Raw genomic sequence first — 24,579 nt, 5'->3', positions numbered from 1 at the left:
ACCCGTAAGATACAACAGCTAGCTCGGGCTGAAAGCACCACTGAACTTGGGTGAAAGAGGTGTGTGTGTAGGTGGGAAGGAGGTGAAAAGCAACACCCAGGTAAGAACCTGAGTTCACTCTGCAGTGAAGACACACTTTAAAAACCTAATTCAGCACTTACGGAGGCCAGATGGGCTCAAGTCAGTGGAAGTTTCACCTGCACTAAAGATGCAGGATTGGGCCCCGGCATCAGTAAAAAGGTTTTCACCAGCATGTTGTGTAGAAAGTCCTGATGTGTTCAGCGGTGCATCTGTACAGGGTTACGGTTGTCTTTTAGTTCACAGAGCTTCTCATGTGAGCAACAAGGGAAAACAGGAAAACACCATCAGTCCTCACATAAAGTCCAGATATGAATGATTCCTTGAGGTCTAGACCAAACTCTTAGAAATGCAAGTGAGGAGCCCAGTGGAAGAGCATGATACACTGCTCCCACCATGAACCATAGCCATCCACAGGGTCTCTGCCTCTGCAATTCTGAGACCCTTGAGTTATGAAACCCCACCTCAGATGACACCAAACAAGGACAGCGATCATCTCAGCAAGAACAGAACAGTTGGCTGTGCATTAGGAAGGGCTAAGATAAGAAGACTTGCTGGTAGCAAAAAATTTTGTTTGACAAAAATCAGTCGGATCCAATGCAAAATTTCTACAGTTGGGGCACCAGCAGGTTTAAACTTCTGCAGCTTTTATGGCCTGCAAAGATGTGCCAACATTTTTCACATTCATTCTTTTAGGGCACTTTGAAGAAAGAAGTGCAAATGACACATACGAGGATCAAACAGGATGAAAATCAGCCATGTACCAGTGAGTGCACTGAGACTACAGATTCTGTGAAAAACAGACATGCGGAACCCTCCAAAAAAACCCAAAACAGGTTAACAGAGAAATACACAAAAGCTGCCCAAACAAAGTTCTTCACTGGAATGTTCCCTTAATCCTTTTAGCAGATGCCCTACATAAACCAAACCTGAAGCCGTACGTTTTCAGCCAAGAATTAATTCAGGTTCTGGCCAAATGTAGCAATCCTGCTAATCCTATTAGAACAGTGTAACCAGATTGTGAGAAAATTACAAGGCCGGCTACATAAATCTGCCCTAACACGGTTCTATGACAGGATTGTGATTCCAATAAATCTCAAACCTAAACATTGTTATACACTTGGCGTTGTTGACGGTACTAGATTTAAGTGGCATGGATTGCCTCGCCAGCCTCTCACTGGTTTCAAATTGCATTGTCAACTGGGGAAAGCTGCTCCCAAATACTTGTCTGTTCACATTTGACTTTTGTACGCTTAGCAAAGATAGCGCTAAGCCTCAAGCAAAGGGAGGAGGAGTTCTGAAAGTTCTAATTTGGATATTCTCTAACACAGGCTTAGATCAACTGACATGCTCCTCATCCAATTCCAAGCTCCATTCTCATTTCCCCCGTGGGTAAACTGAGTCAGAAAGCTACCTGATGCCTCAGAGTTTATATTTCTAGTTTTATGTAGTCTGCAAGTCAGCTGCGGACTTGTGCTTGCACCATTTTGTCTGCCAACGCAGAAGCTATTCTTTTGAAAGTGGCACCAAAGTTACCTAGAAGCGATCAGTGCCATGCAGCTCAGAGCACCCCAACTGTTTTCCTACTAAGCACATCACGTCTGAGTATAGGAGCCCAGGAGAGAAGGCAGATGTGACACACACAGACACACTCACAGGCAGTACAGCATGGTACAGTGTTTAAAATCCCATTTTAAACCATCTCAGGGCCAGGGCGGTGATGCCATGGGAGTCTGGATCCCAGGCTCATTCCCTGAGACAGCAGGAGCTGGGAGCACGGTCAAATCTTGGAGGAGAAGAAAGGCCCTTATGCTGCTCTAGCGACGCCCTCTGGTGCTCACAAGGAGTGCCATGGGGAGGCTCCAGAAAGAGCAGCATCTTGCTGGAGGGAAGGTGGCTGTACTGTGAGGTCCTCAGGGCAGACAGGAGCCCCCCTCCCCCACACACAGAAACACTTGCCACAAACGGCCTGACAGGTGGTACCTCAGGCTGGGCCCCGCATCCGGAGGCCCTGGACCAGCAACACCTGCATCTACTGCAGATCAGGGCATGGGACAGTGTGCACTTGGCTATGGATCAGGAGGAACTAGACTTCCAGCAGCATGCAGACAATACCCGAGTCTAGATCACCTTCACCGCACACCACCTCCCAGCTCTCCGAGGGCTGGGTGGAGATCTCCCCCAGGAGGAGAGTACCTGGCTGAGGCTGCATGCTGGGAAGGTGGAGGTGATGCTGAGAGGGGAGAGAAAAGCGCTGTAAAGCACTTGCCGTATATATAACACCACCCTCTACACACACACACACACACACACACACCCCAGCCAGTGGCTCTGTGCATTCCCTGGGGTACTATCAATCCCAAGGCGAGGCTTGTAAATGGAGCAGACAGAGCTTACCCACTGACTGGCCCATCAGCCTGGAACTCATTGCCAGAAGAGATGAGAATGACCCAAATGTCAGTGCCTGCAGAGCAACATGCCTGAGCCATGTTGTCTCTGACTGAACATTCCCTTAGTGTCTCCGCTGACAAAACCCCCACAGCGGAGCCCAGCCCTGATGACAGAGAAGAAAGGGAAAATCGTATCTTGATCTGCTCATACAGTCCTGTTGGGAGTTGGTCAGGTGGCACAGTGATGGGTGCTCTGTGGGAATGTAAGGGGGGGGGAGAGAGAGAGAGAGAGAGAAGCAATCCTTGTCTCACATGTTCTGAAGACTGTGTTTCTACTATGCAAGTGTTTGGTGTGCCAAGTTAATTATTAATTTTAATCAGGAAATACAGTTCATCAAAAACTAGTTTCTCAACTGAACAAGTACAAATGTCATCCTGGCAGCTTTAGATGTGAACAATTCAAATTTACACAAAAGCAAATTGTGCAGAGTTGGTCATTTTGAAGTCTTTCCACAGAATCCAAGCTCTCATTTAAAACAAACAAAGCGTCTAGCCCTTCTGAATGCAGAGACTGCAAATCAGTGACTGCATTCCTCTTACACTGAGGCAGAGGTGCAAACTATCAAATTTAGTTAATAATGTCTTAATTGAAGTCTAAGTATGACAACATAAATTCAAACACTTAACCATTTCCCTTCTGAGACACCCAGATAATGCCCTGACTTCTGTGTCTAGACATATAGGCTACGGGCTTATCTACACACCAACTGGAACCAAAATAACTGAATCTGTGTCACAGACATGCACTGAAATAACTAGAAGCCCTACTTCCTGATGTTCCAACTGGATCAAGGAGGAATGGTTAAAATACACGCACCTTGAAGCCACACCCAAGGTGCAGAACACTACAACATCCCATTCCAAATAGTGTCCTGTTTAATCTGTTCTCAAATCTCCATAGTGAAGGGGCCTTTATCAGCAGCCTTGGTAGATTATTGCATCAGCCAATTTCTCCTAATGTCAAGACCATTCCCTTAACATCCAACCTAAACTATTCCTTCCTTAGCTTCAGGCCATGCATGGCTCCTTGATCTATCCTTTTCTGAGATCCTTTGTTTGAATTTCAGAGTAACAGCCCTGTTAGTCTGTATTCGCAAAAAGAAAAGGAGTACTTGTGGCACCTTAGAGACTAACCAATTTATGTGAGCATAAGCTTTCGTGAGCTACAGCTCACTTCATTGTAGCTCACGAAAGCTCATGCTCAAATAAATTGGTTAGTCTCTAAGGTGCCACAAGTTCTCCTTTTCTTTTTGTTTGAATTGCTATCTCCAAAGGTAATTTTCCATTGTGGTCTTGTACTGTGGGAACTGACACAAAAGAGTTGAACGTGCCACCTTGGAAATGAAAGGCAAACGTTTTATTAATAAAATACCACTTTGGAGCCAGTGGATAAAAAGCCTTTTCTTCTGGCTTGGTATTGTAGATTTTGGATGGATCCAAAACAAAAAAAACTGAAGCCTAATACTTATTGACACCTCAAAGTTTAACGGTCTGGATCCAAATAATTTCTCAGCCCAACGTAGGCCCTGATTCTGCAATGACTGAAGTTTGCATCCTTACAGGGGATTGCACCACGAGACACAATAAGCCCCGAAGGGGGAACTTTTAAACAAATGAGGTTAGAAATGGCATGAAGAGTGAAGGCAGGAAAATAAATGAGACAGACCGAGTGTGGTGACTGTTTCAGTCTTTTCACACTCCCAGAAGTTATACAGCGCTCAGAAAAAGCAAAAGGGATAAAAAAGACACAGAACACCACCACAGGGCTAAAAGCACTATACAGAGTATGGTCAAGCCAAAAGTGTCATTTCAAAACAGGAAAGGCAGCCCAAGTTAGTAAAGAACAAGACGCCTTTGGCAAATACAGTATGACAGAGCCATAAAAATAATGATTAAGAGGAAGTAGGAAGAACAACCACAGCCAAAGAGCAAAACCTCTCGGAAAGCAAGGGCTAAATGATTTCTTTGCACCCCAAAGGAAGGAAATAGCTGCCCTAGGTTTTCTCTTTGCAGTTCACGAAGATGATGCAATGTCAGAGATAGAGGTCTCAAAGGAGAACAATTCCCAACATTCAATTACAATACCAAGCCAGTGCCTAGGGGAAGAGTTCATCTGAGACTTCTGTGAAAACTGAAGAGTATAGGACTCAGCTACTAGACATGTATAATTCATATCAGGAGTCCCCTCATCCCCGATTCTAGGCCCAATCTGCCCACTCCAAAAAGAATGTATCAGGAAGGGACGGTATTGAAACGCTGGTGTTAACTCGATGGGAGCTGAAAAAGGCTGGGGAAGGGAGCTATGGGGGGGAAACAGGAGGAAGCAGCCAAACCTACACATAGACCACTGGGAAGAAGGGAGATGATGTGGCGAGGGGGAGGCTGGAGGATTAGGGGAGGGAAGCTGAATTGGAGCTGGTGGGCTCTTAGCAGAAGCCCCATCAACAAGCCAGCCAGCACTGCGACATCAAAGGGTTTCTGTGCTTCCAGAGTGCCACAATAACCAGTGCAGAAACACGCAGGACTAAACACAGCTCCCTCTGGCACAAGAGACTAACACCGTACCTGTCCTTCAGAAAGGTGCTAAGGGTGACCCAGGGAGTTATAATTACAGGGTAGTACAAACAGCAATCAAAATAGAACAGAGCAGCGAGCGGGGTTATAAAACACAGACTGCACAGGAGCGTAATACAATATGAACAAACTAGCAAGGCTTCTGTGTGGGGAAATCATGTCTCTCCGACCTGCCTGAATTCCATTAAAGTAATAAAAATCACCTACAAAGAAGACAAGTGGGGGTGGGCCCTTGTTTGCTTTTCTGTCATGTATAAAAATGCGGTGGTAGTGGTGTGTGTATGTGTTTTTCGTTCTCTTTCTTTCTTTCCCCCCTGGAAGACTATATGGATAACTGCAGCACTAATAGGATCATAATACCTGGGTCCCCATTCAAGTGACACATGATTAGAGAAGGAGTGATTTCTAGTCAGCCTGTTAAAACCAAGATCTGTAATTAACACACAACTAACACAGCTGCCTGAAGAAACAATCATAACAAAGCTCTTGTGCCAAAGATTTACAGTATCGATAAAGCCCAAGGGTCCAAAAATCAACAGGCCCCTCGAAAAATACCTATTATATATATCAAGAGACTGGCTTAAAAAACATGAGGTTTGGTTTTTTAAAATAATACATTTGGGCTTCTTTTTCTTTGCCTTCTGGCATCTGAGCCTTCAGGGCACATTCTTGCCACATTTTCAAGCTTTTCTCTGCAACCACCAGGCTACACTGTGTTTGTCTAAGGCAGGGGTCAGCAACCTGCAGCATGCTGATTTTTAGTGGCACTTCTGCTGCCAGCCAGGATCCCGGCTGCCAGCCCCACTAAGCCCGCTGTCGGCCTGGGTGGACAGAACCCCGGGCCGGCAGCGGGCTTAGCGGGGTGGGAGCCCGGCTGGCAGGGACCGGCGGACGGAACCCCAGACTGGCTGCGGGCTGAGCGGGGCCGGCAGCCGGGACTCTGGCTGGCAGGGGCTGGTGGACGGAACCCTAGACTGGCAGTGGGCTTAGTGGCTCAGCGCGCTGCCAGTCTGGGGTTCCGTCTGCCACCCGCGCTGCCAGTCTGGGGTTCTGCCCGCCAGCCCCTGCCAGTCGGGGTCCCGGCCGCCGGCACCGCTCAGCTCGCTGCCAGCCCAGGGTTCCGTCCATCCAGGCCGGCAGCAGGATAAGCAAGGCTGGTGGCCGGGACCCCAGACCGGCAGCGCAGGCGGCAGATGGAGCCCCAGACCGGCAGCGGGGTCCCGGCCGCCGGCACTGCTCAGCCCGCTGCCAGTCTGGGGCCCCTGTAAACGTAAAATTTATTACTGGCACGCGAAACCTTAAATTAATGAAGACTTGGCACACCACTTCTCAAAGATGGCCGACCCCTGGTCTAAGAAAAACTGAGCTTCTCATGGAATCACTTGATTCTAGCAGCTGAGGCTTGAAGAAACATCGTGAGATTAATGATGAAATCATGAGACCTGTCAATACTGGATTTCACACCTCTACCCAGAGAGAGCGACTCCAAAAAAACCCTCCCACAAAATAGGAAAGACTGTGTGTTTATGATATTTTTGAGAAGAAACACACACAAAACAAGCAAAAACATACTTTGTTTGAGAGTGGATATACTTCTTTGTTCACCATAAGGCAGCAAAGAAAGGGCACAAACTGATTTTCCCCCACTGCAGGTCACCTTGACCAGTGCAGTGCATACAGGACAGACAAAGGATGCAATCACACAGGCAAAGTCCCCATCTCTGGGGCCATAGGAAAAGTCTTATCGTGAATTAAAAATTGCTCAGAGAGTAGAATAAATGGCTAGTTCTCAGCAAAGAAGGGGTTAATAGTGTGGTGCCTATGGGCTATGCATCAAGCGATTTAGAGCCTCATTGTGGACCGGGGGGGTTGGGGGGTGGGAGGGGGGGAGAGAAGTTGCCAGGAGCCCTCACCTCCATGCTCCAAGCAGGGATGGGACGTGAGTTTTTCACCCACATTGGTACTAGACTCCCCGATATGTGCAGGGAGGGGACAGGATGAGTCCCACACAGGGACCCTGGGGAGAGAAGGGAAAGGTGTATCACAGTAACTGCATTGGCTGGAGCACTGCGCCTGCCCAGCCACTCCCTCTCATCTACCATGGCCCTAGTTGTGGGCTGCGTCTCCCAGATCTGTGTTCACAGGTTCTCCAGTAGAGAGCCTGTATTCAAATATTTGTCCTTATTAGACATCCTCAGAGTTGGTTGCTCCACGTCAAACACCGTTTTCCTCTTACCTGGGAAAAATTCAGCCCATTCAGTGGATGGCATTGTTCCTCCACTTTCTCCACAGCCCCGGTCTGCTTCCTCAGGCGCTCGGCTTCCTGGGCCAGGTAAAGATCCAAGACAGGGACGCCACGCGATTTAATGTCCACCTCGGTCAGAGAATTCACCATCAGCATCACCCACACAGGTCTCTTCCGCTCCCAGTTCCCAGCGATGGCATTGAAGAGATAGTCAGCATAGAGCCCTTTGCCCCGCTGGTCCGGAGTCATCCACGAAGGCATCATGAGTTTGACGTACTCCAGGTGGCGCTTGAGCCGGCGGTAGATGTCCCGGGGGAGCACGTCCTGGAGGTTCTCGCCCTGCGGCAGCAGCTGGCAGCTGGTGAGAGCGGAGATGGTGTAGGGGTCTGTGAGGTCCAGTTCAAAGTAAACAATGTGGCTGTGCTGGAAGGCCTTCTTGGAGTTCTCAGGGATGAAATCCCAGACCCGGGTGTACGGGACATGGATGGTGCCAAAAAAGTAAGATGGGGGATCTCTCTTTATAGTCCACAGGAAGGAGTTAAGCTCGCTTTGCTGAAGGGAAGAGAAACACAGCCGAGTAAACGAACAATGGCCTGCAGGCTGGAGGGGAGGGAGGGGCATGGGGAGAAAAATCACACAGACGGGGAGAGGAGAGAAATACCCACGGCAAGTGACATAGGTTATAAATAGTTACATTGTTTTAGTATGATCTGCCTCTCGCCGGCAAGTCTGCACCCCAAATACAATGGGCCACACGATGTTGCTGGCCAGTAGAGTTACTCTCGGTGCCCACAGGAACGGTCTCTCCTTTTAAAGGAAGGCAGTGTTGTCTAGTGGTAGAACATGGGGTGGAGACTTAGGAGACCTGAGTTCTATTCCTGGCTCTGGCCAGCTCCCGGGGAGAATCACTTCACCCCTCCATGCCTCGGTTTCCCTGTCTGTTAAATGAGGATAATGAGACAGACCTCCTTTGCGAAGTGCCTTCAGACCTACTGATAATTAGAGCTAGGCACTATTAACAAAGGTGGACCTGCCACGCTTTTGGGACCGTGGTTGTTTTTTCAGCTTGTGAGATTCCTTTGGTAGTAAAATCCCCCCTGCCTTACTCGGGTTTTTCTTTGTTTTTTAAAACACTAAAACCCCATTGTCATTATTTTTTTAAAAATAAAACCAGTGGCTCTGGCCTCTCCATCTCACAGAAAAACCCAAGTGACAGACACTTCAGCCCTGCCGTTGATGACAACACTGCCTGCAGATACCAGCCAGGGAGTGGAATCTACGTTAGCCAACCTCCCCCAGCCAGAGTGGGTCAAATGCGGCCATTGCTTTGGTGAAGTCGATTCGCTGCCACTATCTCCACCCTTCAACCTCTCCATCAGGAAAAGCCCATGTTTTTAGCATCCATGGATGATTTCTGAGGCCCTCCAGGAGAAAGGAAACATGCATAGAGACAGAAAACTTTCATCCAGGAAACAGTCTGGACACAGCTTTTTGTGATGCAAATCTGTTTGGTGAGGGAATGCCCTTGCCAAGCTTCACATCCTTGGAGAACTTCTGAGTCAGCATGTAACATGAAAAATAACAGGCAGGTGGATAAGGAACATACTCAGATAATAATTTGGAAACACAGGCTGCACAGGTGGCTGATGCCCATCCCTGACCCCTCGGCGTAACCTATCTCAGCACAGCTTTGGGAGAAAAAGGCAATTACTTTAGAAGACAAAAAAGGAAGCTAGAATGCTGCTTGAGAGCCAGACCTGGCCCACAGTTCCAAGAAATGTTTTTTGAAATAGAGAAAAAACTTTTACATTTATTTTTTAAAAAACATATGGTTTTCAGATGCCTTCAAACTCTTAACTGCACAGCTTAGTTACTTTAGTAGCAACAAACCTTAGAACTAGCTCTAAAAAGATCCTGCCCTGTGGTGGCTTAAATTTCTGTCTGGTTCTCAGACGTCACTGTGTTTGCTTTAATAGAGAATGATTTAAAGTGTTCCCCTAGAACTGACCATAACATCTCAAAGAATCCTAGAGGGTAATGTTGTATCAAGCCTTTGAGTGGTCTATGGCATGACAGTAAATATATACGGGGTCACCACGTCTTCAACGACTTCACTTGAAGGAGCTACACCAGTTCACACCAGCTGATGAGCGGGCCCAGGTAATCTACAATCAGAGTACATGATGGGGTCAGTGCTGCTGTAAGAGGCAATCTGCTCCTGATTGTCTGCCCACAAGCAGGGAAGCACAAAACATCTGGAATCTCCACCCCATCCCTGCCCGGCAGGAAGATCTGGTTATCGAATGTCTGGCTCCAACAGGGGCATCCAGACACTCAATTCAAACATACGGTCAGCTTTCAGCCAAAAAGATTGCCCTAGAGCTGGGGTTAGATTTACGTGTGCGTGAATGTTGAGCTTAGATGCCTTGCTCTGGCTGGTAAATGCAGAACAGGCTCCTTAGAAGACTTATTGGAAACACATTGCCTATGCATTTCCAGTGGAAACCTAGGGCCAGAAGGGTTAATGTGAAAGATAATTCCACAGTGGCTCATCCCAGACAATGGTTTCTGAGAATGTTCTCTATCAAACACAGCTCCAGATCACAGCACTCCTCAGCTGAAAACTCCAGCACGTCTACTTTACTGTCACCCAGAGGCCAGGTCTCCAAATCAAGCGAGGACTGCAGTGTTCTGAGGCAAAGTTACATGCATGCCGAAGAAATGAAAGGTGCATCCCACAGCTGGCATGGGACATTGGAATATGTTACGGACACACATGCCACAAAAACCACTCTATCGCTGAATTAGCTTTTCTGGCATGTTGGGATTCCTCTGATTTCTCTGTCCTCAACTCCCTCATCCTGCAGGAAGCTAAACAGGAGCAAAGGGGTCCAGCTGGCCTGAAGGAAGAGGCTAGAAAAATACAACAGACCATGAGATGCTAGATGAAGAAAAGAAGAAGGACAGGGCAGGGACATGAAAAGAATGTGAGGAAATGACTATGGAAAAAGAAAGTGAAGGGAGCATGAATGAGGAAAAAGCAAGCAGAGAAAGTAGAGGGGGGAGGATAGAGAGGGTGGTTTAATAGAGATGGAAGAGGTTTGACATAGGGAAGGGACAGAAATATGTAAAGTAATAACTAACAGAAGATTGAAAATAGACATGGAGCAAAAGCCCAATTTAGCACTTGCCCTGACTTTAGCAGGCAAATGTTCACATCCCCTTCCTGAACAGGGAAGCTTTTCTGAATCCATGTGCTTAAGGTCCAATTACTTTAATGGAACTTAAGCACAGGTTTTAAATTAAGCACGTGGGTTACTGCTTTGCTGAATGAGGATAGCCTGATGAATCAAAACCTAAGTGAGATAAGTGCCCTGAGTAGAAAGGGGAGGTGAAAGAAGATTGGGCTGAGGAAGATAAACAGAATGCTAACCACAATTAAACAGAGAAAACAAAACAGACAAAGGAAAGAGAATGACTAGCAAAGCTGGAGGAAAAACTGTGCCAGGAGACAGAAAGGAACTAAGAACACTAGTAAGGGAGGCCATTTTAAAATGAATCTGTGGGAAGTTTGATGGCTCAAGCACTGGATTTTCCTTTACACTAAAGTCCCCTCTAATGTAATTTACACCCACTGTAAGGTCTCTCTGTGTTTCCAGAGCAGGCTTTAGTGCGAGGAGAATCTAGCCCCAAATGTTTAAATATCAGGAGAGAGAACTGTGTAGAAGTAAGCCTGGAAGACCAACAAGGAGATTTTCAAAAGCACCAATGATAGGCACCTAACTGCTATCGGTGCCTTAGAAAATCTCCCCAATCCCCCAGGTGGTTATAGGAGACCTTCCTGGGCAAGGGAATGTCGTTCTGTATCAGGAGCAGTTTGGTTTGGAGTAAGTGTTGACTGGGTATTTGCTGCAGTGCTGATGCTTCATTTCCCAGTGCTTTGACAGTCATTCTGCTTTATTTTATTTTTGACTTAATGAGAATCCACTCATCCAGGAAATCCTTACAAATGGGCTACTCACCTGTAGTAAGGAAGGAGGCTTTCCCCAGGCAGAGTGTCATCAACTTCTGCACAGCCTTAACCTTCACTAAGAATAGTACGCTCAGGGTGCAACTAGCCAGAGTGTTCAATGTTGATTTAACTCTTCTCCCGCTGAAGTCTATGAGAGTTTTTACCGTTGATTTCAGAGGTAGGGTGGGATTTTCCAAAGCACGCACCATAAGCCTACATTTCAAGGCCAAGATTTTTTTTATAATGGGTGCCTACGTTTAGGCATAAATACATGGCCTGATTTTCCAAGCACAGAACACCCAGCCGCTCCCATGAAAATCAAGGTGATTTTCAAGTTGACGAGGTCTCTTTAAAGAGTGTAAAATCCTTTTATTTACCAGCATTTTAATTTTATAGAGGACTAAACCAGTTATTAGTTAATAGGGAAAATACGAGGAAGACGTTAATGTGGCAAGAAAACAAATGGAGACAAATGGAAGCCACAGAGGAGGAGTGACAAGTGGTGTCACTTACTAGCTGCAAGTGAACAAAAAGACAGGAGAGCAGCCATAGCTATGGAGGAGGTTGAAAGGGCATCCTTTGCTTTAAACAGGTCTGATCTTGTACGTGACAGGCAATGCACGGGAGGAGCCAAAGCTAAAAGGGATCATAGGGAAAGAGTTGCCTCTGGCTAGCTTAAAATTTCTTTGGCTCAACTAATATAACCAAACAAAAGCTGCTGGAAGGCTAAAGCCAACATGCAGAGAACTGAGCTTTATCTGGCTGGAACATAAAGGGTGACAACTGAGGTTCATCCAGGATCATAAACAAACTCACCAGAAGAGTAATTGCCATAATACTCACATACTCTGGGAAGTTCAGTGGCCTTTAGAAAGCAATCAGATAGATACCGAAAGTAGATTATTATTATTATTATCAAAGAACTATTTTGCAGTAGCATCTACAGGCCAAACAGATCAGGGCCCCACCATGCTAGGCTCTGTACAGACATAGAGTGAATGACAGTCCCTGCCCCAAAGAGCTTGCAATCCGTAAGTACAGTGTATTGTGTTGGAGAAGCCAGCCCCGGTTATGCACTCAGCAATGGCTCTCACCCAGTCTCAGATGAGATCTCTGTGCCTAAAGAGTACTTGGATGTTACTACAGACATTTCTATGCACTAAACAGCAGCAAGAGTTATTACTGAGGGCAGGCTGGGCCTCCTTGCTTCTCTCTGAAAACTATTATGGGATCGTTAATTCCCACAAGAACAGGCATTAGAAATGGGCAGAATGGACCTCCATTTACCATCTTTGGAGGGACGGCACATCTGGTGGGAAAGCACACCCTTAGTACTGCATGGGACAGTCTGCTCTGGACAGGAGCCCAACACCTGAACATAATCAATCCTGCTGGCCAACACAGAGCTTTAGAAGTTGCTGCACAAAGTTGCATCTTCTGCCAGAAGGCGGTGCCGGCATTCAAAGCATTTGACACCCCCACTCTCCTAGGAGAGCAGGTGTTATTACTTACGCCCATTTCCCCAACAGCCTCCCCCTTTCCAGCCACAGAAGGTATTGAGGGGAGGTTGGGCAGCTCACCAAAGGGGCTGCCTCTGGAGCTCCCTTGTGTTTCTTCCACCCACTCTCTCCCCCTGAAAACCCCCCACAAAATCTACAGCTTTGTTATAGGCCTCTGGTTAGTAAGTGTCTAGTAAGTTCCTTAATTTTGCCAGAGCTCTACTCAGCATAGATGGAGAGAACGGGTGGCAGTGATGTGAGAGAAAGGAGGGACTAGCGGTTAAAGCACTAGCCTGAGATGGGGAAGACCTGGGTTCAGTTCCCTGCTCTGCCACAGGCTTCTTGTGCGACCTTGGGCACGTCACTTAATCGCCCGTGCACCTCAGCTCCCCATCTGTACAATGGGGATAACAGCCCTGCCCTGCCCCCCAGAGATGCTGAGAGAGTAAATACATTACAGAGTGTGAGGTGCTTAGATACTAGGATACTGAAAGCCACCCAAGTACCTGAGATGGCAATTGTGGGTGAAAAGAAAAAGAGTACTTGTGGCACCTTAGAGACTAACCAATTTATTTGAGCATAAGCTTTCGTGAGCTACAGCTCACTGCATCCGATGAAGTGAGCTCTAGCTCACGAAGGCTTATGCTCAAATAAATTGGTTAGTCTCTAAGGTGCCACAAGTCCTCCTTTTCTTTTTGCGAATACAGACTAACACGGCTGTTACTCTGAAAATTGTGGGTGAGACTTTCAAATGCATTCTGCATGGGCCTAATTTTACTGCCCTGGGCTTGGAGGAGAAAACAGCCAGGCCGAGTGCCTTTGAAAACTCCACCCTGTGCGTATCACACACTGATCCTAACTTGCCCTTGTGCAGCTCTTCTATTGTTAGGTATTTTTTCCATGTAGCTTAAAGATAAAAAGCAAGCAAACATCTTCCTCCCCTCCCCCCAAAAGGGGAGCAATTCGACAAAGTGCTAAGTGGCTGTGAGATAACACAGGAACAGTGGTGACGCTTGCTCACCCTCCCAGCGCTATGGGACAGTTGGCAGCCCCTCTCTCTCACCTCATTTCAAGAATATTTAGTAGATAAAGGCACTGGGTCTGATTCCACTCTACACTAAGGTCATTTTACACTGCTCCAGCAGCAGAAAGGGGCCTTAAAGTGAGCATTACACTTTACGGTCCTTTGACACTGCCAGAGAGATGCAAAGGGGACCACGTAACTCCACTAATTTCAATGACTTATTCCTGATTTACACCAGCGTAAGAGGAAAATCAGACTCACAGGATCCAGAGACGGATCACACCACACTCAATTTTAGGCACTAGTCACTTTATTATGTATATTGATGCCCTAGATGCCAGATGGAGGAGAGGAAGGATGGTCCAGTGGTCAGGACACAAGCCTAGGATTTGGGAGACCTAGGTTAAATCCTCTGCTCCACTGCAGGCTGCCTCAGTTTCCATCAGTAAAATGGGCATAGTAGCACTATCCTGCCTCAGAGGAGCCAACTAGGAGGGGAGCTTTTCTTGACCTGCTGCTCACAAACAGGGAAGAACTAGTGGGGGAAGCAAAAGTGGATGGGAATCTGGGAGGCAGTGCCCATGAGTTGGTTGAGTTCAGGATCCTGACACAGGGAAGAAAGGTAAGCAGCAGGATACAGACCCTGGACTTCAGGAAAGCAGACTTCGACTCCCTCAGGGAACGGATGGGTAGGATCCCCTGGGGGACTAACATGAAGGGGAAAGAGTAACAGCCGTGTTAGTCTGTATTCGCAAAAAGAAAAGGAGTACTTGTGGCACCTTAAAGACTAACCAATTTATTTGAGCATGAGCAAGTGATGCATCCGATGAAGTGAGCTGTAGCTCACGAAAGCTCATGCTCAAATAAATTGGTTAGTCTCTAAGGTGCCACAAGTACTCCTTTTCTTTTTATGAAGGGGAAAGGAGTCCAGGAGAGCTGGCTGTATTTCAAGGAATCCCTTGAGGTTGCAGGGACAAACCATCCCGATGTGTCAAAAGAATAGTAAATATGGCAGGCGACCAGCTTGGCTTAATGGTGAAATCCTAGCAGATCTTAAACATAAAAAAGAAGTTTACAAGAAGTGGAAGGTTGGACATATGACTAGGGAAGAGTATAAAAATATTGCTCGGGCATGTAGGAATGAAATCAGGAGGGCCAAATCCCACCTGGAGCTGCAGCTAGCAAGAGATGTCAAGAGTAACAAGAAGGGTTTCTTCAGGTATGCTGGCAACAACAAGAAAGTCAAGGAAAGTGTGGGCCCCTTACTGAATGAGGGAGGCAACCTAGTGACAGAGGATGTGGAAAAAGCTAATGTACTCAAGGCTTTTTTTGCCTCTGTCTTCACGAACAAGGTCAGCTCCCAGACTGCTGCACTGGGCATCACAGCATGGGGAGTAGATGGCCAGCCCTCTGTGGAGAAAGAGGTGGTTAGGGACTATTTAGAAAAGCTGGACGTGCACAAGTCCATGGGGCAGGACGAGTTGCATCCGAGAGTGCTAAAGGAGTTGGCGGATGTGATTGCAGGGCCATTGGCCATTATCTTTGAAAACTCATGGTGATCGGGGGAAGTCCCGGACGACTGGAAAAAGGCTAATGTAGTGCCCATCTTTAAAAAAGGGAAGAAGGAGGATCCTGGGAACTACAGGCCAGTCAGCCTCACCTCAGTCCCTGGAAAAATCATGGAGCAGGTCCTCAAAGAATCAATCCTGAAGCACTTACATGAGAGGAAAGTGATCAGGAACAGCCAGCATGGATTCACCAAGGGAAGGTCATGCCTGACTAATCTAATCGCCTTTTATGATGAGATTACTGGTTCTGTGGATGAACGGAAAGCAGTGGATGTATTGTTCCTTGACTTTAGCAAAGCTTTTGACACGGTCTCCCACAGTATTCTTGTCAGCAAGTTAAAGAAGTATGGGCTGGATGAATGCACTATAAGGTGGGTAGAAAGTTGGCTAGATTGTCGGGCTCAACGGGTAGTGATCAATGGCTCCATGTCTAGTTGGCAGCCGGTGTCAAGTGGAGTGCCCCAGGGGTCGGTCCTGGGGCCGGTTTTGTTCAAGATCTTCATAAATGATCTGGAGGATGGTGTGGATTGCACTCTCAGCAAATTTGCAGATGATACTAAACTAGGAGGAGTGGTAGATACGCTGGAGGGCAGGGATAGGATACAGAGGGACTTAGACAAATTGGAGGATTGGGCCAAAAGAAATCTGATGAGGTTCAATAAGGATAAGTGCAGGGTCCTGCACTTAGGATGGAAGAACCCAATGCACCGCTACAGACTAAGGACCAAATGGCTAGGCAGCAGTTCTGCGGAAAAGGACCTAGGGGTGACAGTGGACAAGAAGCTGGATATGAGTCAGCAGTGTGCCCTTGTTGCCAAGAAGGCCAATGGCATTTTGGGATGTATAAGTAGGGGCATAGCGAGCAGATCGAGGGACATGATCGTCCCCGTCTATTCGGCATTGGTGAGGCCTCATCTGGAGTACTGTGTCCAGTTTTGGGCCCCACACTACAAGAAGGATGTGGATAAATTGGAGAGAGTCCAGCGAAGGGCAACAAAAATGATTAGGGGTCTGGAACACATGACTTATGAGGAGAGGCTGAGGGAACTGGGATTGTTTAGCCTGCAGAAGAGAAGAATGAGGGGGGATTTGATAGCTCCTTTCAACTACCTGAGAGGTGGTTCCAGAGAGGATGGTTCTAGACTATTCTCAGTGGTAGAAGAGGACAGCACAAGGAGTAATGGTCTCAAGTTGCAGTGCGGGAGGTTTAGGTTGGATATTAGGAAAAACTTCTTCACTAGGAGGGTGGTGAAACACTGGAATTCGTTACCTAGGGAGGTGGTAGAATCTCCTTCCTTAGAAGTTTTTAAGGTCAGGCTTGACAAAGCCCTGGCTGGGATGATTTAATTGGGGATTGGTCCTGCTTTGAGCAGGGGGTTGGACTAGATGACCTCCTGATGTCCCTTCCAACCCTGATATTCTATAATTCTATGATTGTGCGGATAATACTTTAAAGACTGTGAGGTGCTCGGATACGACAGTGAAGAGGGCAAGATAAAGATCATAGCTAGATAGGCCCCAGCAAAGATCAGAACCCTACTGTCATAGGCACATCACACATATCGTAGGAGACATATGTCTTTGCCTCAAAGAGCTTAAAAAGAAAGAAAAGAGTTTGAGGGAAATGGGGAGGCAATATGACTTGCCTAAGGCCAAATCACAGTCACTAGCATGACTAGGAACAGAATCCTGTGCCAAGCTATCTCCTGAAGTTAGCTGATCCAGTTACCTTTAGATAATTTTACAATTCTCTGTGCACCTTGACTTCCTTTTATTTGTTTTAGCAGAGCAGAGGTGCCAAATGCTCTTGCTAAAGGGTGTTTCCAATAGATTTTTCATGGATTTATTTTTGAGACATCATGAAATAGACCAACCCCCAGATTCCAGCTATTTTAAACCAACAGCAAAAGGCTTTGCTGCAATTGCCGGCTTGCTTTTCCAGGAAGACACAAGCAGCGTTTACGGGACCGTAACAAGACATAACATTCAGTCCCCAAATATACACCTCCTACTTCATTTGTCAGTTGACATATATCATTTCATGTGCCAACAAAGACCTGCTGGTAGATCAGAGCTACAACCTGCCAAACAGGAAGGTTTTTATGACATCCGCGCAAAGTATTTTATTGTAACACAACTATCAGGGATACTGTAATTTTCCTCCCCAACAGTTATTTCAAAACCATTGAAACCTTGTATTGGTTGCTGTAAAACACTAGAGATACAGAAAATAAATAATGCAGCTAAGCAACGGGAAGAAACAAAGATCTCCAGTGGAATTACACTGGGCATCCGGTTACCAGAAAGCCATTGACAAACGAGCGAGAACCTAGAAAATCAAAAAGGAAAGGACTCTTCACTGGCAGTGTGGTGCAGTGGGTACAGAACTGAACTGAGGATCAAAAGTGCTAAGTTCTAGTCCTAGCTCTGTTTGTGACTTGCTGTGTGACCTTGGCAAACCGCATCACCTCTGTTCTTCCCTCCCACTCTGGGGCTGTCTTGCGTATTTAGACTACATTCTTCAGGGAAGGGAATGTCACTATGTGAACGTACAGTGGCTCCAGTATCATTTAGGGCCTCTATCACTGTAATCATTCAGAGCCAGGAATAGAACCCAGGTCATCTGCATCCTAGTCCAGTGGCCAATCTGTTGCACCACATGGCCTCTTTAAATTTACTACCATATTCTCACGCTTTTTTTTTTTTAAAGTACTGTAATACAAAACTGGGAATACATCCCTCAAGCAGCCCCAAAATCTTACTCTGTGTGTGCTTTTTGCACTCCTTCTATCTCCTTTGTCTGCTGCTTATCTCTTTCAGTGTCCCATCTTGTCACGTTCCACTTAGGTTGTAGCTATTCAAAGCAGGGACTGTGGCCCTGATCCCCAAAGGTATTTAATGACTTTTGAGGATGGGGGCCTATGTCTTTGTACAGTGAGTGAAGTGCCCCATGCACCTAACTGCAAATGTTAAATACATTATTAATAATATTCTCTTCATTTCCCCTCCTTTAAATTACTGGCATACTTAATATCCTAAATCTAGTTTAATGGAGTTTGCCTGGGGAAAAGGACTGCATTGCATACAACTATTAAAAGAATACAAATTCAGTACCTTTTTCACCAGAGGAAAAATAAAAATCAGTTTTCAAACTAAAAGCCAGAATTTACAACAGACAGATGAGATAACATAAAGGGACAAACTGCTTATGCTCTTTAGAAGCAAATATAATGGGGAAAAGTTAGCCGTTTAGATTAATTGGCCCATTTATCATGAACAATGCTCCCTACACTTGTAAATAGCTACAACTGCTAATCCCTGGGGGCTGGCATTAAACACATAAATGTGCATCAACATTTAGCAAAATACACTAACAGATCAAAAGAGTTCATTCATGAATGGGGAAAACCCTAAATGTTCACAAAAGACACTCTTGCAAATTAATTCTTTTAAAAGCTTTTTTCCCCCAGGAAAACATAGAATGGTTTCTACTGTGCCAAAAATCCAGGATTTGGGGAGAATTATTGGCTGCAGTTTTAGCTATAACATGGAGCTTTGACAAGAAAGGTCTCTGAAGAATTATTGTTTGCCACTTCCTTAAAATAGCAACTTATCTCTTTCAGACACTGAATACACACACTCAGGATGGAAGGTTTGGGAGTCACAGAGGAGGGCAGGTGTAAAAGCAATTTAGGGAGGTAAGAAAAAGCACATCCCATAATTTGAGGAACTGGTATTTTAAAAAAACTTTATCCACTTCAGGCACAATGGGGAATGTTGTTTAAAAAGAGATGGAGTTAGAAGTGTTCATGTGGCATTTCAAGAGTGTGTTTCCTTTTTACACAACACCCCCGTGAAAATAGCTGGATACTCCTATTTATATGACCTGAAAATAAAATCTATCATTGAATAGTGTCATTTCTCCCACTGTCCTAATGACCTGAGGAAGCAGACTGTCAATATGGAAAACTACAGGCAGTCTCACATTTTAATGGCATAGTAATCAGGAGATAATGAGACTTCGTTAACACATTTCACCTCTGGTTTTCTTGACAAAGGGTAAAAGTCTTGTTGCATCAACTGCTGGTGAAAACATGTTGGTGTTTTCAACCGGAGGCTTGCAATTTTCCATAAATACAATTTTTTCTGCCAAAGTTTACAGATGCCCCAAAACTTTTTTGTTTTTGAAAGTCCTTGCTACAAATTCACACAAGCCCATGGCTTCTACGCCCCATCCTCTGAAGGGAGCCGAGCCTGGCCTGGCACCTGCTCTCCAAACATGACCCAGTTTTATGAGGGTGCCGCCACTGATTACACTGAAATCTGGTTTACATCCTGGCTCCAGTAATAAATTGACTGGCCGGCTGGCAAACCGCCTTCTACCTTGGCAGGGGTTGAGTGCCGTCTGCTAGACCCGCTCTGGCATCTCAGATAAGCTGCCTGTAGTGTGACACACAGTCGAGTCTGCAGTGCTCCAAAGCCCCGATTCCTGATTGATTCTGATTGGGAAAGCCCCAGACTCTACTGCTGCCTGGTGTATGGACAGTTCATTAGGGGGCAGCAGGACCCAGCATGAGACAGGTGGGCTACAGGTAGGCGTCCCTGCAGTGAGCGCGTGGGAGACAAGCTCACAAGTGGAAAGAGCAATAAAAAGGTATCCCTGGCCTTCTCCCAGCTACCAAACCATCACACAGCTCCCTGATGACAAGGGTCTCCAACCTGACCTCACTGGCCAGCTGCTAAATCCTCCCACAGGATCCCCAAATCATTGTAAAACCAACCGTATATTGTGCACAGAGATGAGCCAATTGTGGATTTGTCACCTCCCTAAGTATAGGAGCCCTGCACTTCAATGGATCCTAGCTCCTTTCAGGTCTGCTCTACACTATGAAATTTGCTGTGCCTGAACATGGCTGGCTGCAATCATGTTAGCTAACCCAGGACTAAACATTAGAAGTGAGCGTAGATGAGGCAAACCAGGCTGAGCATCTTCTCAGGTACATGAGAACAGGTCAGACTGCCTCTAAGCCACGCACTGAATCCAACACACTGCAGCACTTCTTAATGAACTAGAGAAAGAATGCCTAAGGTTTCTGAAAGTGACCAGTGATTATGAGTGCCTTGATTTTTTGGATGCCGAACTTGAGATACCTTAAAAGCATCTGATTTTCGGAGTGTGAGTACTCAGCACTTTCTGAAAGTCAGGCCCCTTTGAAGTGTTTCAAATTGGGCAGCCAAAAAATGAGGCTTCCAAAAATCACTAGTCACTTCTGAAAATCTTGGCCTTATGCTTTTGTTCATCATGTTTCGTCCTCATCCTCACTTGCTGCTTAATCATGCTCAACATGGGTCAGCTAATATCATTGCGAACAATCATGTTCAGACAGTCAAATTCAATCGTGTAGAGACGGCCTCAAACAGGTCAGTAATAACAAAAGTTTATGCTGCTAGCTCGCTAATTAGTATGGTTGTTAACTGTCCAGGTTGGGGCTTGAGCAATAAGCAAAAAATCTATCCTCATAAAAAATAAAAAGTAACATAAATGCAACCAGGTAGCAATTCTGGCAAACAGTGTGCCAAAGTAACCAACTGCCCTGGCAGAAGTGACGAGTCTTGGCAAAAGCCAGCAGGAAGCCACGACACTGAAAGGTAAAACAAACTATGAAAGGAGATTCAGATTCAGGCGGTGCTTGGAGCATAGGCACAGTTTGACTTCTATATTGGGGGGGCAAGGGGGAGGAAATTCCAACAAGGCTGTGCACGGGGGGCGGGGGGAAGAAATTCCATGTCTGCCCGAGACTTGCAGTTGGGGGGGGGTGTCAATGCCCCCCTGACCCTCCCCAAAACTACACCCATAGCTTGGAGCTAAGCTGCGTTGTAGGACACTAATAACTCCAGACACTAAGAAGAGTTCTGTGGAGCTTGAAAGCTTGTCTCCCTCACCAACAGAAGTTGGTCCAATAAAGGATATTACCTCCCGCACCGTGTCTCTCTAATACCCTGGGACCAGCACAGCTACAACAACACCGCAACCAACTAGTAACTCCCACCTATTTCACGAGAGTTACTTGCCCCTGAAGCAGGAGAACAGTCCAATTTCTCCCAAGTCTGCGCCCACCCTTTCCTTGTGCCTGACTCCTATGTGCCAACAAGCACTGTGGATGTGAAGTTTGGGATTTATGCATGCCCATTCCTAGGGGCACATCCCTGATTTGCACACACAACTGGCATTGCACATGTGAGGCAAATACCCTTGCAGAAAGCTGGGCCACTCTGTGGGTTGGAGCAAGTCACTTTAATCTCTCATTCTCCCCATCCATAAAACGGGCATAATATTCCATAGCTACCTCCCCAGGGTATGGATTCATTAGTTAATGTTTGTACAGGTCTTTGACCATGTAACACGCTATATAAGTGCCAGGTTGTACTATCAGTTTGTCTCCAGGCAACCATCCTAGCGAGGCTTAACTATACCATACCAAGCAGGCACCGATTGAGGTCATCCTTAATTAATTAAACTAAAAAGTGTATTATGTCCATTACCATCAATTCCCTGTTTGCACATGATGCTCACAGTAGGCATTTAATCCTTCTGTGCTCTGATTTCACCTTCTTCTATATTCCGAGCTGCTCCAGCAAGAACTCTTTCTGAGCGCTAAGAAAAAACTGCTGGTGGCTACTTTATGAGAAACTGGTTTTAGTTACACATTTCTTGCAGCAGTTCTTATTAAAAGAGCACCACAGCAAGATTTCCATGAGGGAATAATACATTATGGGTACCTTAATAAAACGTGGTATGCCATGCCTCAGAGGACTGGAAACAGGAAAACGAGCACAAAAAGAACAAGTCATCTGTAAATTTTCTGTACTGTCAAAGAATCTCTGGAAAACTGAATCACATGGTCATTTAAAAAAAAAACAGTCAGATAGTCTCAAGCAAAAATTGTGAGGAGCAATGTTTTACTCTTTGTTTGGATCTATGTTCTGTTACCATTTTCAAGTTAAAAGGTCCCAGAGGTCATCTACAGAGCAGGCTTAGGACAGTTTTCAACATGTTTACACTTCCCTCTGCTAGTGAAATCATTCGCCTGCCTTTTGCAGCCTTTCATTCCAACTTTAAAAGTCCAGTACAGAATCTGTGGACCTATCTAGTTGAATTTGCAGGATGTCACAAAAAGACCTGAAGCACAGGTTGAAGGAGACGTTTTAATTCAAATCATCTTGTGCAGAGAGAGTAAACAGTGGTGGCGTTACCAGGATCAAGAGCTAGAACAAACAGGGTCGTGTTTGGAGAACACTTCTTCTGATCACTGGCAGGATGCAAGGGGGGGGGGCGGTTAAAACTGGAGTGATTTGCCAAAGGAATCAGAGCTGCAGAAAGTAAACACGGCGAGGACCCACACAAACAGCAGGCTGGCGCTCCTCACCCCTCCTTATCTCCCCTAGCTGGATCTCATGACGGACACTGGAAATCCCATCACTTCACTATTTACACCTCATCTTTTACGAGCCAGCCATCCGTGCCCGGCTCCTTTCCCCCTCCCCTGTCTCTGGAGAGAGGTTCTCCCCTGCTCCAGCGTGTTTCCGAGCAAAAGAACGGAGCTGTACGAGGCGGGGGGGGGGGGAACCCCACAGATCCCCGAAGGCAGGGAAAGCCGCGGGGGGGGGGGGCAGCCAGGATTTCCCTTCTCCTTGCGCGGGGCGCGGGCAAAGCCCCAAACTGCATCCCACAAACCAGCCAGGAAGGAAGGCAAGCGGGACAGGCGGCTGCCTCCCGGGTCTCCCACATGGGGAGACATCCCACGCCGGGCTGCTACCAGGGGAGCAAGGCGGGTCCCCGCAAGTTAAATCTCCCAGCCCCGGGCAGCGGAAAGTCCCTCGCAGCCCAGCCCAGCCCTGTCCCCTTCAGCAGGGACTTTCCCCCGGACCGGAGCCGGGCCAGGCACTTACTTTCCGGTGGAGCTCGCAGCTGGCGGCGGGGTCCCCGCTGGCGGGGCTCGAGCTCCGGCGTGCTCGGGCCAGCAGGAGGAGGCAGCTTTGCACCAGGCAAGCCCAGGCGAGCTGCACCATCGTCGCTCCGAGCCCGGGGACTGGCGAGCCGCGAGCGTTGGCCGGAGGGGAGCGGAGTCACCCCAATACCAGGCCTCCCAGCCCCTGCCCCCTCCCCTTAAAGGGTCCCCGGGCCGCGCGGGAGGGGGGGCTCGCCATGCCGGGACTGGGGGGGAAAGCGGGGCTCTGCAGCGGCAGCAGCGGGGAGCCCTCCCGAGGGGACCGGCCGCTCCTCTCCTCCCCTGCAGGAGGCTGGGCTCAGCTCTGTAGTTCCTGCGGCAGCCCCTGGATGGAGGCACGAAGTCACCCGCTCCGTGCGATTGGCCGCAGGAGGTGCCTAACCCTAAACTCTCCCCCCACCCTACCCAGGGGGGAGGATACGTCTTCCCGGGGCGCGGGCTGCTCCCAGTCCCCTGCCCGGGAGCCTTCGGAGCAGCCTAGTTCCCCTGCAGCCCGCTCCCCGGCGTCTGCCCCCACGCCGGGCAGGGCAGAGAGGGGACTGGGCTGTGGGTCTAATCACCCCCTCGCTCTCCTCTGGCCTTTTCTCCTTCAGTGCCCAGGGACTTTCGGTTAGGGAGTGAGGCCAGGCACTTCCTCGACGTTGGAGGAGTCAGGCAGCGGTAATAATAAGAAAAGGGGAAAGTAAATTCGTGGATTTTAATGCAAGCCAGAGACAATTTCTGCAGCAAGCCCAGCACTTCTGTGTGAGCTACAGCTTCTCAGGAGGTCTTTTAGTTCTAGGACAAGTAAATCAAACTGAAATGCAAGGAAGGGAAATGACAAGGGAATATGTGAGGGAATAAAAACATATGGAAGTGAAAGCAGCGACAAGTTGGTTTGGATTTGATTTAAATTGACACATGCTGCTGGAGAACTTAGGTCTGGATCCTGCAAAATCTAACGCATGTGCTTAATTTTATGCACCATGAGCAACTTTTATGGACTTCATCTGTCCATGCAGGACTGGGATCTAAACACTAAAATAAATTACACCTGACCTGAGATACAGGTGAGAGTTAGAAGAGTTATAAATTAAAAGTGCAATTCGTTTGCAAAGTGACAGGTTTCAGAGTAACAGCT

The 24,579-nt window shown here is 47.1% G+C and overlaps 1 protein-coding gene across 1 annotated transcript in view; it reads right to left on the bottom strand.

Annotated features, from left to right (window-relative positions):
• Window positions 1-23,520, bottom strand: part of TRABD2A (TraB domain containing 2A) — a 110,460-nt gene extending 86,940 nt beyond the window's left edge. Inside the window, exons 1-2 of the mRNA XM_073346320.1 lie at window positions 23,401-23,520; window positions 7,339-7,899 (exon numbers count right to left, since the gene is read on the bottom strand). Of these exons, the coding sequence (XP_073202421.1) occupies window positions 7,339-7,899; window positions 23,401-23,520 (681 nt within the window). The remainder of the gene's footprint in view (window positions 1-7,338; window positions 7,900-23,400) is intronic.
• Window positions 23,521-24,579: the final 1,059 nt, after the last annotated feature.

Source organism: Lepidochelys kempii, chromosome 5 (genome assembly GCF_965140285.1).
Source record: "Lepidochelys kempii isolate rLepKem1 chromosome 5, rLepKem1.hap1, whole genome shotgun sequence".
Lineage (NCBI taxonomy): Eukaryota > Metazoa > Chordata > Testudines > Cheloniidae > Lepidochelys > Lepidochelys kempii.
Note: the sequence above shows the minus strand (reverse complement) of the source record. Positions and strands in the feature narration are given on the sequence as shown.